Source organism: Cydia splendana, chromosome 3 (assembly GCF_910591565.1).
Source record: "Cydia splendana chromosome 3, ilCydSple1.2, whole genome shotgun sequence".
In the NCBI taxonomy this organism is placed as follows: domain Eukaryota; kingdom Metazoa; phylum Arthropoda; class Insecta; order Lepidoptera; family Tortricidae; genus Cydia; species Cydia splendana.
The window spans coordinates 3,140,753-3,156,337 of NC_085962.1; the positions used below are offsets into that span (position 1 = coordinate 3,140,753).

Sequence of the window (15,585 nt, forward strand, 5' to 3'; positions counted from 1 at the left end):
TTAGGCATTTGCACGCCATCTTTTGATAGAAAAACGAGATAAAAATTATAAATAACAATGACAGTAGGTGGTCGTCAAGACAAAACTTTGACTTCACGGCAAAGCTGATTTCGCATTTGCACAAACATTATTCACTTATCTACATAGTTTAGACATTTATTGGTATTTCTTATTATTATTTTAGTTTTGTGGGCCTTTATGAGTGCCACGCCGACCAAGCAGTGTTCTATTGTGGCGGCCCTTCAAAGTTCACTAATAATGCCCGTTGAATCTAGGAAATTCCATATTGTTTACAGTCTAAACTTTAGACCATAATATTCTGTAATCTGTATATGTATAAGTACCTCACGCATTGCAACCTTATGAGGTAACTCATGAGGTAACTCATAAGGTTGCAATACGTGCCACCCTAAGAATACATTCTTAGGGCGGCGCGATAAGTATATTTTACTCCTTTTTGACATTAGTGTACCGTAGGGGGCAGCACCGGCTATAGAGTAAAGTGTCAAGTCAAGTTTAAGTTTCTGATTTAGGTCACAAGATGGCAGACCTCCAACGAGCACGGTGCACGGATTGGCTGTACCGAGAACGTAATAATTATAACGGTAAGTGATATCATGATATGTAATCTCGCATTCGGCTACTTATTACGCCTATTAACGATATTACCGTTAAGAGGAAAAGCTGAGGGTCTACCGCGAACCACGTTCCACGTGTTGCCTCCCTGTCACAATTACGTACGAATTTACAAGTGCGACAGAGAGGCAACACGTCGAACGTGATTCGCGGTAGGCGCTCTGACTTTCCGGCCGTATAAACAATTTGACTGAGAGCTGCAATCGAATGAGTTTTTACGGTCAGTAATAATAAATAAATAACAAAAAAATATATAGGACATTCTTACACAAACCGACCTAGTCCCACAGTAAGCTTTAATATGTAGATATACCTGTATGTAGATATAAAACATCCATAAGGGCTCATTTAGACGATGCGAGTTTCATTAAATTGCCGGTTTTGATCGGTCGGTTGACAGTCCGCAATGTAACTAAAATCGTATGCGAGTTCGCCTGCCGTCTAAATCAGCTAATCCATATCGTTTCTAGATCTATTAATTGAAGTATCTTAAAGTTCGAATCGGGCAGTGAGTCTGACTTAGCGCTTTAGTTGCATAAATGCAACTATTTAGAACTTTCTCTTGAACACTAGAAAAACAAGATGAGTGTCTAGAAATAACTCTTATCAAATCAAGCTTAAAAGAACGTAACTGTCTACATATTTACTACTCCACTAGAAAAACAAGATGAGTGTCTAGAAATAACTCTTATCAAATCAAGCTTAAAAGAACGTAACTGTCTACATATTTACTACTCCACTAGAAAAACAAGATGAGTGTCTAGAAATAACTCTTATCAAATCAAGCTTAAAAGAACGTAACTGTCTACATATTTACTACTCTAAAATACTGAGTCGAATCCTGTTTATAAGGACCCTTTTATCTTTACCAACTACCCCGAAGTCATCAGGCTAGCGGACCTAGCGGTTAAAAGTCAATAACATTTAAAATTTAACTTCTCGGTCTATAGAATTCTGACCTAATTTTTACTCAGGTATTTTGCACTTTTTTGACCGAAGTTTAAACCCACATCTTTACCACCACACACATAACAACGAAAGGTAAGGTCCCAGTTAGATGGATCAAGAACTATACTCTGTATCAGAGTTGGGCAAAAATTAACTTGAATAAGAATAAGAATAAAAACAGAAATTTTATTCTTATTCAAATCGATTTGAATTAGAATAATTCTTGCACTAATTATTTTAGAATAAAATTAAGGTGAATAAATCATGTGACTTTTATTTTAAATGCGGATTAAAAAACAGAATAATTATTCTAGAAGTGGGACTATTCTAAATAACGTTTTATTCAATTAAAATGTTATTTAGAATTAAGTTAATTTTTGTAGTACAATCGGTTATATTTTGTAAGTTGATTTTCACCCTTCTATTTAAAAGTCGGATTGAATTGATATTTGTTACTTTAGTTTAGGTATAGTACACATTGAAGAGTTCCGCTATACACTATATAGTTCTATCATCCGATCAGGGTGCTTAGCCAATATGCCAAACGTTAACGCTTTGTAGAGTTGCGTATAGTCTCTCTCTATCACTCTTATATATTAGTGCGATAGAGAGACAGATAGCGTTTCGCTGTCGTAGCACAAACGATTTCCATGTTGGCTACGCACCCAAGGTGCCTAGCCAAGATGACAATTTTTTCTTTTTAATTTAATAACCAAATCATTAGGTAAATTTAGCTGTTCTGGGGGCCTAGCCAAGCCAAGATGCCAATCGCTTGTGCTCCGACAACGAAGCACTTTCTGTCTCTATCACTCTTACGTTAATGTGCGATAGAGAGACAGAGATAGCGTTTCGTTCTCGTAGCGCAAACGATTGGCATATTGGCTACGCACTTAAGGTGCCTAGCCAAGATGCCAATTTTTGTTTTTAATTTAATAACCAAATCTTTGGGTACAATTTAGCTGTTCTAGGGGCCTAGCCAATATGCCAATAGTTTGCGCTCCAACAACGAAGGGCTTTCTGTCTCTATCTCTCTTACATATTAGAGACTGAGCGTTTCATTGTCGTAGCGCAAACGATTGGCATGTTGGCTACGCATCCAAGGTGCCTAGCCAAGATGACAATTTTTCTTTTAAATTTAATAACCAATCAAACGGTATCTGTCTCTCTATCGCACTAATATGTAAGAGTGATAGAGACAGAAAGCGCTTCGTTGGTGGAGCGCAAGCGATTGGCATGTTGGCTAGGCCCCCAGAACTGCTAAATTGTACCCAAAGATTTAGTTATTAAATTATTAACAAAAATTTTCATCTTGGCTAGGCACCTTGGGAGCGTAGCCAACATGCCAAACGTTTGCGCTACGACAACGAAACGTTATCTATCTCTGTCTCTCTATCGCACAAATATGTAAGAGTGATAGAGACAGAAAGCGCTTCGTTGTTGGAGCGCAAGCGATTGGCATGTTGACTAGGCCCCCAGAACTGCTAAATTTACCTAATGATTTGGTTATTAAATTAAGAACAAAAATTGTCATCTTGGCTAGGCATCTTGGGTTCGTAGCCAACATGCCAATGGTTTGCGCTACGACAACAAAACGATTCCCTGTCTCTCTCCATTAATATGTAAGAGTGATAGAGCCAGAGATAGCGTTTTGTTGTCGTAGCGCAAACCATTGGCATGTTGGCTACGCACTCAAGGTGCCTAGCCAAGATGCCAATTTTTGTTTTAAATTTAATAACCAAATCATTAGGTAAATTTAGCTGTTCTGGGGGCCTAGCCAACATGCCAATGGCTTGCGCTCCGACAACAAAACGCTATCTCTGGCTCTCTATCGCACTAATATGTAAGAGTGATAGAGACAGAAAGTGCTTCGTTGTCGGAGCGCAAGCGATTGGCATCTTAGCTAGGCCCCTAGACCAGCTAAATTGAACCTAATGATTTGGTTAGTAAATTAAAAATAATACGGTTACTGAAACTATGCGACAGTCAATTTGTAAGATTTTATTCCATAAAATGGGTATAAATTAGACAAGAGACTAACTACTATTACATCTACCTAACTATACGTAATTAGTACCTATACGGTACCCAGACCACATTTTTATTCGTGGAATATTATTTCGAATAATAATCATGATTATATTAATTTGATTAAGAATATGTTATTCTCATTCAATTTTTTCTCATACGAATTATTCCCGACCAAAATTATTTGAATATTTTTGACGGGAATAAAATCGAGATGATTTTATTCCTACAAATTCTTATTCAAATAATGATTTTATTCTTGAATGCCCAACACTGCTCTGTATCTTTAGGTATTTAAATAAAAGTAAATAAAATCTACCCTCAAATGGCTCCTTAAGCCAGTTGAGGGTAGATGAAAACATGATCAAATAATGTAGGTTAAAGTCAGGTCGTTCAGTGACTGATCCAGGCGGTTTGTATTTGGTTGGTTAACCAATAAATGTTGTAACTACCCGAAAATGTACAAATTGTTTGTTTACTTTTATTTAAATACCTAAAGGTACAGAATAGCGTGCGATTTTCGTTACATTGCGGTATTTGGTCGAACGTCTGAATTGATTGTTCTCTGTAGTTATCAATGCGTATCGAATATGGGGTTGGAAACTGTCAAACGCTTGCATAGATGGCGCGATCATAGCTTGCCCCTTTTTCTATTAGAAGGGCATCCAGGGTATAAAATTCCATTAAAAAACTAATAATATTACACAATTCTAGGGATTGCCGTCAGCTAAATACTTCAACCGGCCAACCCCATTGCATGCAAGTTTTCGCGCCGTGTAAATGGGGCTTTAATTTCCGATGTTCTCATGAGTCATGAGTGTCATGACTCAAATTGACGCACATCGCCCGAAGGTCCAAACAGCTCGTGTACTGGTCTGTTCGGCTACCCGCGAAGCGATCGCAATGGCGCCTCTCTTGGTCTTACGGTACACGGAGGAGCGTCGACCTAGTGCGTTGAACCTCGCGCGTTTTTTTACTGTATGGTCACACTTGTAAGATAGGCGGGGGGACGCATTACATACGCATGGTCACACTTTGGGCATGTACCACTACCATGTACCAGACCGGAATCCCGAAATATCGGAATATCGGACTGACATTAACGATAGTACAATACCGGACTTGAAGAGGGCCAATATCGGATTTCCGATATTGGAACTTTTAAGTTTAGTAAGTTGAGTAAAAAAGAAATATGACGACCACGGGATCTTGCGAAAAGTTAGTTTAATAGACATATCATAGTATTATCCTGTTGTTTGTTACAGACAATGCATATATAATGTTAATACATTGTATAACCGTATACCTACTTTTGTATAACAAAACATTAAAAACAATCCAATCATAGTTTATTTAACTGAATTTAACTTTTTAAACAATTATTTTTGATAGTCAATTAGTCTTATTTAGGTAATAATACCGGTATTAATTCCGGAATTCCGGTATTGTAAGCGAATATCGGATCTTAATACCCATACAGCTACCACCAGTTTGGCACTGACATAAACGCTAGCGTGAACATAACTTCTCGCTCTGGCATATTAGCGCGAGCGAGATGTATAGAAAGTAAATTACGTAGACGTTAGCGTATATGATCAGTGTTGACACTGTCAGTGACTTGTGGTAGGGGTACCGTATTGAGAGTCCTCCCATTCCCACCAAAGCTTGTCGGGAAACATAACCCGGCTAAATTGCGTTAATTTTAATCCGTTGCGGCCGCCGTGGCAAGGTGATGGTCAATTCTATATGTTATACCTATTAAATTTGTAAGTATACCATACGGAATTAGTAGCACTAATACTTATTCTGTATCCGTGGTGTTACTGATGATTTGGGAGCTTTGGCCTTTCGTTAATAGAATTGATAAGTTGGGCGCGGCCTGACCGGTTTGATTAGTATTCTAGATATGTTTTTGATCTGTTCGCATTCCTTTTAAATACTGCGGCTAGATTGGCGTATTCGCTAGATCGGTTTATAAAGTTGTCTGAAAATATCGATAAGGGAAAACGGCCAAAAATATGTATGTACACCTGTCATTTCAATACAATTTCAAGATTTGGCGTTTTTAGGTCATAAATTATATGGGGATGACAGGTGTCATCCTAGCCTTCGAGATTGAAAAATATGGGCAACTCAACCAAAGCAAAAGAGCCCAACCAAAAAAGACTTATAAGAGGGAAGTACCTCTATAGCACGTGATCGTCCATAAAAAAAGAGAATACGTTTTTCCACTTCTAAATATTTTCCATTCTCCATGATTTTATAGTGCCTATGTTATTGACACAATGGAAAACTAGGTTTATAGGTTTTCCTTTTTTTCAAAATATGCGACACAACAAAAAATGTTTTTTTATTTTTAAAGCGAACCCTATAAACCTAGAATTTTGCTGAAACGATCGACATCAAAATCAAAGTGATATGTTAAGATTTAGTTATTGGAAACCGTTTTCTCCCGAAATGGAAATTGTATGAAAAATTACCTTTTGTCTGTAGCTATACTGCTTCTTAGTCTTTTGGGGGCCCACTGGTTAACAGTCCGCCGGACGGTATCGGCCTGTCACTCTGTCAGTTAGAACAAAATTTTGACAGTTCCGAACAAGTCGAACAACTGACAGGCCGATACCGTCCGGCGGACTGTTAATCAGAAAGTTTAAAGAAAGTAGCTGTCATAGGGACCATTATTCGACTCGACACGAAGACTCGTCTTTGACTTAAATACTCGTATAAGTATTTTATTATCCGAATTTCTCACCTTGTTTTCACATGACTTGTTTAATGAGCGTTTTAATGGCTAATTAGCGGTAGTGCCTTGCCTTCCAACAAGTTGATTAGTAGATTACCAAAACCCATTTTTGTAATAGAACCGGTTTTTAGTGTTTCCGGGTTTCGAAGAAAGCATTTCGGAAATTCTTGCTTGACGTATATTGTTAAATTTAGACGATGCGAGAACTCGCATGCGAGTTTCATTACATTGCGGTTTTTGATCGGTCGGTTGAATTGGACGTAACCAACAGTCTGCAATGTAACTAAAATCGCATGCGAGTTCGCGCACCGTCTAAATCAGTCCATGTAATAATACTAATAATACATTTAGTGTAAATAATTGTTTTTAGAAATCTGTAAATTTTATGGAAATAATATGAGAATAAAACATTGAGATAAATATAAAATAAGACAGATTAAGATGTATATCTGGGTGTGTGCATGTGTGTCATCGTAGCTATAGCTAGAATCCGACCAAACTAACTTTGCACCGATTTGTAAAGGTGTCATTATAACCGTCATATTTTCATGGAAATTTAACATTAATTATGACATTATAGAGGTTATGAACTGTTATATATAATGGTGTTAAAATTATTATCCTTCCGAAGTGAGATAGGGCGCTCTAAATACATTGCGAAAATAATATTTTTTGTTTAATATTTTGTCACTTCATCGAAAATATATGTACCTGTATCTTTATTATTGACATTTTGAAAAAGGTCCTTTTTAATACTTTTTTTGAAATATATAGTTACTTCAAATGTACAAAGCCGCGATAACTCATGGTATAATAATATACTCCGCCTGGTACTCCATTCCCGTCTTTTCTAGGTCACCTAACTGACACGGGTCTACGTCATCATGCGACAGCGCTATATGATAATATGCGATAGCGCTATATATAGCGGCCATGTTGTTGTGACGTAGGCCCGTGTCACTCTGGGAATGGAAGACCATGTTTTATTAGACTATGCGATAACTCTAATTTTATTGTGTTAAATGTCGGTCGACAAGAGATACGAATACATTATTTTGAATTCAGTATAATAATATATCTTCAGAAACATATGTCTTAATAATTAGGAGGAAATTAAAGAACATTCTAGAGAGTCGCTTACGAACTAAAAACTGCTGTCATTTGATTTTTATTAGAATCCTAGGATTCCTAGGAAGCATATTTTTAGTCTCAAGGGCTAATATTAGTCTCGGAAGTAATTAAATGAAACCTATAGAGTTGGCGCAGACCTTCCAGCTCAAGTTTTCAAGGTGAATAATCAAGGAAAATGATTAATGCAAGGAAATTACATTTCTGAGTAAATAATTAATGTAAAAGAAGTGATAGAAAATTACCCGTTTTCTTATTACAGGCACAGAGTAGGTTGATCTCTTACAAAAACGCATTAAATAAATTACATTAACAAATTAATATTGATCCCTGTGGAATCATCATGAAATATTAATTTGGAACGGGCATTTATTCGTGTGTTTATCAGAAATATTTGTTCCTGAGTTAGGGCTGATATTAGATGTGTCAGTGTCAAAAGTGACGTTTCTGTTTGAAGAAACGTCTAATTTTTCACTGACATATCTAATCCATATTGTTTCTAGATCTATTAATAGACGTATCTTATAGTTCGAATCGGGCCGACTGTGTATTTAAATAGCAAAGACTTTCAATAATTAATTCATTACTTTAATATATGTGACGATTTCAACTAAATGGTACCACATTGTCTGTTGTTGATAAGGTCGACTTCAAATTGAAGCTTTATGGAAATTGAATCTTATTTACAACCGACTATAAGTACCCTTTTGGTTAAAAACAGCACATATCGTCGGCCTAAGTTGCAAACCTCGTAACTCCTCCGGGGGAGTTACGAGGTTTGCGACTATAAGTATTGTTGTCCAAGGTAGCAATTACTAATTTCCTTGAAATGGAGTTACGAGGTTTGCGACTTAGGCCGACGATATATGGAATACAAAGAAACTTAAAAGGACTCGAGTCCTTTTCAGTCATACTCTAAAAATACTTGAATGGAAACTCTCGCTTCAAAAGTATCAAAGTTTCAACGCAGACTCCATATAAAAAGAGTAATTATTATTCTATTTTAAACGTAAAATGTGTCGTTTCCAAGCAGAGGTCCCACTTGACAGGTTATTCGTATAAAGATACAAGCAAATCTCGTCCTTATAGTAATAAAGCAACAAAGTACAAAGTCTAATGTACTAAGTAAGTGTAGACTTCGACACAAATAATAAGAAATAATACCTATTCCTCTCGCGTCCATAGTCGCTTTGGCAGTTCCTTTTAAGTCCCTTTTGACTGTGTATAATTTAAAAATAATTTAAGGAATATGTTTTTACCGTAATTTTATTACTTAAATGTTTTTTGCTAAATAAAAAAATGTCTACTAGCTATATCGTATAAAAAGAAAATGATCGCAATTTCGTAGTGAACCAAGTTTTAATACAACAACATCTAATTAAAAGTTAAAATACAGGGTTGCTTTATTGATAAAAACTAAGAAAGAAATAAACAAACATAATAAAACTTAAAACCTACAGATAAAAAAATTGGCCCAGATCGCAATGCCATTGCAAGTTGCAACAGTGTTTTAGTTAGTTTGTTTAAGGACTGTCTCATTTCAATCATAGACAGAGAGAATCTTACTATCTTAGTCTTACACTAGTACTAGCACCCAAAAGAAAAGGATGAGTATAGTTTACCTGGTTCTTACTGACTGACAAATTGGTTTGACCAACTATATGTTATACTAGTCTCCTGCCGACTTCACCTGCGTTTTTAAATCTTTCGACCCCATTTCCTTTCTTATTGGGGTTCTAGAAAATTTGACGTATAAATATGTGTTTCAATTAGGCTGTGTGATGCGTCTATTTAGATTAACGTTCACAAATTACAAGGATATTAAAACATACCAACCAGAACAAAATTGTAAGTACCTATTCGTAAACGGAAAATTTAAAATACATACAGCCGTAATCATAAATAGGTACTCTTCTTTTATATTTATTACTCACGATTGACCGGTTTTTATTATATGTTGTTATACAGTGCAATTTGCTATATAATCACACATAGATAAGTTTTTATACGTTGCATTGCACCGGTCTGACACGATTATGAACACGACATGACAAAGTGTTCTAAATGTATCAAAACTGGTCACTCAAGTATTTAATTAGAAAATTGCTCGAATGCGAAATATTTGTCCACGTGGAGTGAAATATGACTGTACGTCGACTTTAAAAGTGAGTGACTTTTTATTATAGATGTTTAATGTTTTTATTTTATTTAATACTAAAAATATACCCCGGCGTATTTCACCTATAACAGATCATTTAAGAAAAGTAAAAACAGATAACATCAGCATCACAATTTAAATTTAATAGGTATTTTAAAAATTAAAGTCTAATTATTCTGACACGTATCCAATTCGAATCTTGTTCCTCTCAGATCAGGTTAGTATATAACTGTATTCAGTATATAACTGTACCTCAGTGCGTCAGGTATAAAAAAAGTCTGACCAATGAACTATAACTACGGCACAAAAAACTAAAAGGGGAGATGTACGCAATATGCGCACCGGTAAACGGTTTTTGCTCCTAATCAAGACTACTAGGCTTACAGAATATTTATACTAGAGCAGCTATGTTGCATGTATTATGCGGAGAACAGTGGCGGGGTATCCGTGAAACTCGATTTGAAACAAGTTTGTCTATTAAGAGATTGAAACTATTCCTATGTCCAACTGAAGGGGAGATTCAGGTAAAATCTTGGTTGGAAATTTAAAGTTCATTTCACATTTCTTATAACATGCTAATTTAATTGTAAGAATTTATAAATACCATAGTCACCATAGTTTTTACGTTTTATAACATTTGTAGGTACTTATGTATGTACACCAATATAGGCAAAATAAAAAATAAATAAATAAGTAAAATGAAAAGATAAAATCACATAGCTCTGTTATTCGCATATTTTTGGACTAAAGACCTACACCACTTCATTATTAATCATGTGTGTCATTACTCATTAATATGATCTCAGTCTTTTAATAATATATCATAAATAATAAAATTAAACACAAAAAACGCTCGATTAGTTTAGAAATGTAAGAAAAACAACCTGAACGGGTCACATCTTAAAAACTATGCATAAACAAGTAGGTATTTGCAAAGAATCCTTCAAATAACCCTTCAAAGAGTAGTCCAAAGTTCAATACCGAGTAAATAATAAATAAATACAAAACATTTTTACGCAAATTGACTAAGCCCCACGGTAAGCTCAAGAAAGCTTGTGTTGTGGGTACTCAGACAACGATATATATAATATATAAATACTTAAATACATAGAAAACAACCATGACTCAGGAACAAATATCTGCATCATCATACAAATAAATGCCCTTACCAGGATTCGAACCCGGGACCATCGGCTTCATAGGCAGGGTCACTACCCACTAGGCCAGACCGGTCGTCAAACGGAGTAGGTATGTAATTCTGTAGAAAATTTGAAGGATCGGCCAGTCAAATATTATATAATATAGTATGTCAAGCAGATCTTGTCAGTAGAAAAAGGCGGCAAATTTGAAAAATGTAAGCGCGAACTGGCGCGAATATCGTCTCATAGAAAATTTGAATTTCGCGCCTTTTTCTATTGACAAGATTTGCTTGACCATCTATAATTCCCAGAATGCAATACATACTTCCAACCTGATACAACTAATTAGAATGTAGGTAAGGCACCTATAACTTCGCACCTTACTTTTTAGGGTTCCGTACCCAAAGGGTAAAACGGGACCCTATTACTAAGACTTCGCTGTCCGTCCGTCCGTCCGTCCGTCCGTCCGTCCGTCTGTCACCAGGCTGTATCTCACGAACCGTGATAGCTAGACAGTTGAAATTTTCACAGATGATGTATTTCTGTTGCCGCTATAACAACAAATACTAAAAACAGAATAAAATAAAGATTTAAATGGGGCTCCCATACAACAAACGTGATTTTTGACCAAAGTTAAGCAACGTCGGGAGTGGTCAGTACTTGGATGGGTGACCGTTTTTTTTTTTGCTTTTTTTTTGTTTTTTTTTTGCATTATGGTACGGAACCCCTCGTGCGCGAGTCCGACTCGCACTTGCCCAGTTTTAAAATCGCCGCTCTTTTCTACTGACGGAAATTGCTTGACAGAGTATAACAGGTTTTAAAAGATGGCCAAATATTCAGCTAACCATTGATAAAAAAAAACTCACTTTACCAAGCTACTGATTACAAAAAATGTATAATTATTATGTATGACCATAGTGTAAAATTTGGGTAAGCATGAAAATAATTTATTCGATCATAAGCAGCTGGTGATAAGCAATCAACAGCTACTTAATAGATAAATCTATAGACAAGTAAATCCCACATGTGTTAACTTATCACTAAATACGTTACGTACAAAACCATTCCCCCGCAAAAATCGGTAGACTGTTTTGTACACAAAATGACAGACATTCACGGCGTCTCCAGTTACTAAATGCTCTAAGTGGTAGTGTGGGGGTACCTATAGGCGTATCCAGATTACTTAGTAAATTTTTCGCCAATCTGATTAAATTGCCCGATCGAATCAGGACGTGCGGACGCAAACGCCAATTTGGCTCGCCGAATTCAACCGCCGATAATGACCGATATTATCGATAAAATGAGGTTGCGGACGCAAGAATACCAATTTGTGAGGCCAGTATTTTCGTTCTGGGGCATTTTTTCAATTTAGAGGGCTCTAATATTACCATAAATCTAAAATTGAAGATTGACGCCAATTTCATTTCTGATCAAATCGACCGATTTGATCAGTCCCGTCTGGATACCGCATACTTATATGTTTTTTACTGGTTAATCTGCGTCCCCTAGGAGTCTTTAGGGGACTAGCTTGAACCCCTAATCCTGTATTAGAACTAGGAATTAAGGAAAGATCTATGTTTAAATTCTTGGAGACCCTTTTTCAAAAGATAGACACAAAATAAACACACTTGTCACCACTTTTAATAATAAGTTGGTTACCGTATAGGTAGTCCGTATACTGTAGGTACCTAAGTAATGTCTATTATTTTACTAAGGAATTTTTTCATCAAAATTTAGATTTATTCTACCTATGACTGTGAAGTAACGGTTACCACAGAAGTAAAGGTTACCCACCTATTTTATTACTTTTAAAGTTTGATCCAGTTACCTACAGAAATAAGATCCATTCGTTAACAATATTTATAACGCCATACACTGTTATCAGCTTAGTTTTATTATATTTAATAAGCTGCCTACCTCACTAAAACATTATCAGTATTGATAACGATTATCAACGAAACGGACCTATTGTAATGAAAACAACGCAACCGAAATTATGCAGAAGTGAAAAGTTGAAAACGAATCGATTTCGAGTAAATTCCACTGCGGTGCAATTAAATTAGACATCAAGTCTCACTGCAAAATAACGGAGCGCAATCCGGTTATATTATTACTTTTACGTTGGTTTTTTTCTTGCTAATAGCAAAAACCAAAGTTAATTAACATGTTGTAGGTACCAAATAAGTAAGTAAAATACAAAATAACAAGATGCGGTTAATTCAATAGAGTTTGGGTATTTTCTTGGATTGCTACCCGATGGAAAAATAAACAGTTAAATACTCATTAGGTATACCTACCTTCCTCAAAAAGAAGGCAACAAGTGGCTGCCCAAAAATTTGTCTACTTAAGCCTACTTTATACCTATTATGATTTAAATCGCACAGATGTAGACTTAAATACCTGTAGTTTTAAAAGAAAATGCCCAAACACAAGTGAAAATGGATCAACTGTGCACATACATTCCATGCGCTGTTTTCCATCGAATTCCAACCGAATGTTATCATATTTGCAATTGAGTCACGATGCACTTGTTTTTCTTCTACAGGTTGATTTGATTAGTTACTAAACAAGGTCTACATTCTATTTGTGACCGTTATCAACGCTACTTTCTCAGATACACTTCGGTGGAGCTGTTTTCTCTAAGATAGTAGCCTAGTAAACTTACCGGGTCAATGTCTGCATCCCAGACGTCTTTAAGGTCGTTTGAGATGTCAAAGTAGCTCTCCATACTGGCCTGGGCGCAGTCCGCCGGCCAACAAAATCCAGCAATTTTCACTGATTCCTAGCAATGCTAGGGTGTACTAAGTTTATTTGAATCACAGGTTATAATGTACACAGAACACACACAATCACACAGTTTCAGGTTTCACTATCGATGGCCATTTGTTTTTGCAATAAAATAACTTTTATGAAGTTTCACTGCACGCGATTTGCGGTTAGGGAGCGCGACGGACGTGTGATCGCTTTGGGCGCGGGCCGGCGAATGAGTAGCGGTGGTGCCCCCCTCTCCGGGCGCCGCTATCTCATTCATAAGTCGGGGTAAAACGTGACGCGGATGACGCTAGGGGGACTACCCACACAAATCAACAGGTTGCTTATACGGGCCCTTTATTTTGATGATGTTTTGTAGCAGCGTGGGAAGACAAGGGCGCATTTTGAAGGCAATAAGTTACAATCTTACAAATCGCGCCCATACTGAGCGAAACGCCCCTCGCCTTTGCATGACAAACACCGTTTTACTCCTGTAAACTTGAAGCTTTATTAAATGAGGTCAGGTCAAGGCACAGTAAACGGTCTATGGGTCGATGTTAACTTATGTAGGTACGATCTGATCAGGATGCCAGGGGGTGGAAGGCTCCAGTGCCCAACACAGCTCCGATAATCGACATTTTCAATCATAATGTCATAGCAATACATTAAAGTTGACAGCAAGGTGTCGAATATTGGGTCTTAACCAATGACTTTTTATTTATGTAGACGTGTGACGTTCATAGTTGACAAAACTAAAATTTGATCCAACGATTTTGACAACTTGACAGGTTGGCGTCACCCATACGACTAACTAAATATAGGTTCCGGAACCTATATTTAATGGCTCACAATCGTGCGCCTGGTACCATATCTACCTCAATTTACTTACATCTATGGTCTTAACATGTCGATTATTAGGGTGTTTACGCCATTTATTTTGTCCAGCAGTGGATAGACTTAGATCAGCATTAAAGTTATTGAAAAATATTTTTTTATAACGATCCTTACTTACGGTTACTTTTAAAGGTTTTAAAACCGAATTACCTAAGGTAAGTAATTTATTGTGGTTTTATTCCTTTAAAACTAAATTAATCGCAATTGAACTTTGACTCATCTTTGACTAACCACATTTTTAAGATTGCTTGACAACTTGACAAGTTGACACTGACACACTGACATTTAACTTTTCACTAGTGCATACAACCTTAATATACATAACTAGAAAAAAAAATTAAATAACTAACCTACAAAACTTAAAAACTAAATCTAAAAATAAACAAAACTAAATTTAAAATAATTAATTACAAAATATCCCCCTGCGGAATGGTGCCGTAGATGCTGGCAGCATTTCCTCGCTGTATCGCAATACTTATTCTTTGTGCGAGGAAGCTGCCAGATCTACGGTCACCAGTGGCGTCAGCTATCCTTTTTGATAGATCCTTAAAAAGGGTAGACGCTTCGAGCAACACGGAAGGGAGGCGGCATTCGCACTATTTCCCCTCTGCCGAGGTACAAGATTAGTCTAGACGCGCGCGTGAACACTGCTGCACAAAAATGCCTGTTTGCTCGGTTTTTTGTTATAAAAAGAGGTCGGGGACATCAAATTTACAAAAAGAAAGTGTTACATTTCACATGTAATATTTTTGTTTACATATCATACGTTTAATTACATTCAAACACAATTATTATATTTTAGTCTCATGTAATTGTTGGATTTATCGATTTTGCTCGCTCAGTACAAATTGCGGATCGGTCGAGCGACAAATCCGACTTCTCATCTCTCAGAATACAATAACATACTTCAACGAAAATGTGTTAGTGTGCGTGTTGTGACACTTTTGTCACTCGTCCGTACACAAAAAGAGATCGAGGTTTGCAAGATTTGTCTTTGACGTGTGTCATTTTCTATGTATTTGTGTGGTCATTACAGATTGGATTTTGTATGTAAGTGTGTGAGAAGTGCGACTGTGTGCACCTTTCCCCCCGCGAAAAATGGCAGAAAGATTTGTACGGTGAGATATCGCTTGGGCCCCTCCCTTCCGATGTGTCGGAAGCCG

At 36.6% G+C, this 15,585-nt stretch overlaps 1 protein-coding gene and 1 long non-coding RNA gene across 3 annotated transcripts in view; both read right to left on the reverse strand.

The window, feature by feature from the left end:
• Positions 1–13,896, reverse strand: part of LOC134806419 (cyclic AMP response element-binding protein A) — a 196,361-nt gene extending 182,465 nt beyond the window's left edge. For both annotated transcript variants that reach the window (XM_063779687.1, XM_063779686.1), the window contains exon 1: positions 13,443–13,896. In XM_063779687.1, the coding sequence (XP_063635757.1) occupies positions 13,443–13,505 (63 nt within the window). In that variant the 5' untranslated portion in view covers positions 13,506–13,896. The remainder of the gene's footprint in view (positions 1–13,442) is intronic.
• LOC134806470 (uncharacterized) overlaps positions 1–15,585 on the reverse strand; it is a 484,735-nt gene that overhangs the window by 443,484 nt on the left and 25,666 nt on the right. The gene's annotated exons all lie outside the window — the stretch shown is intronic.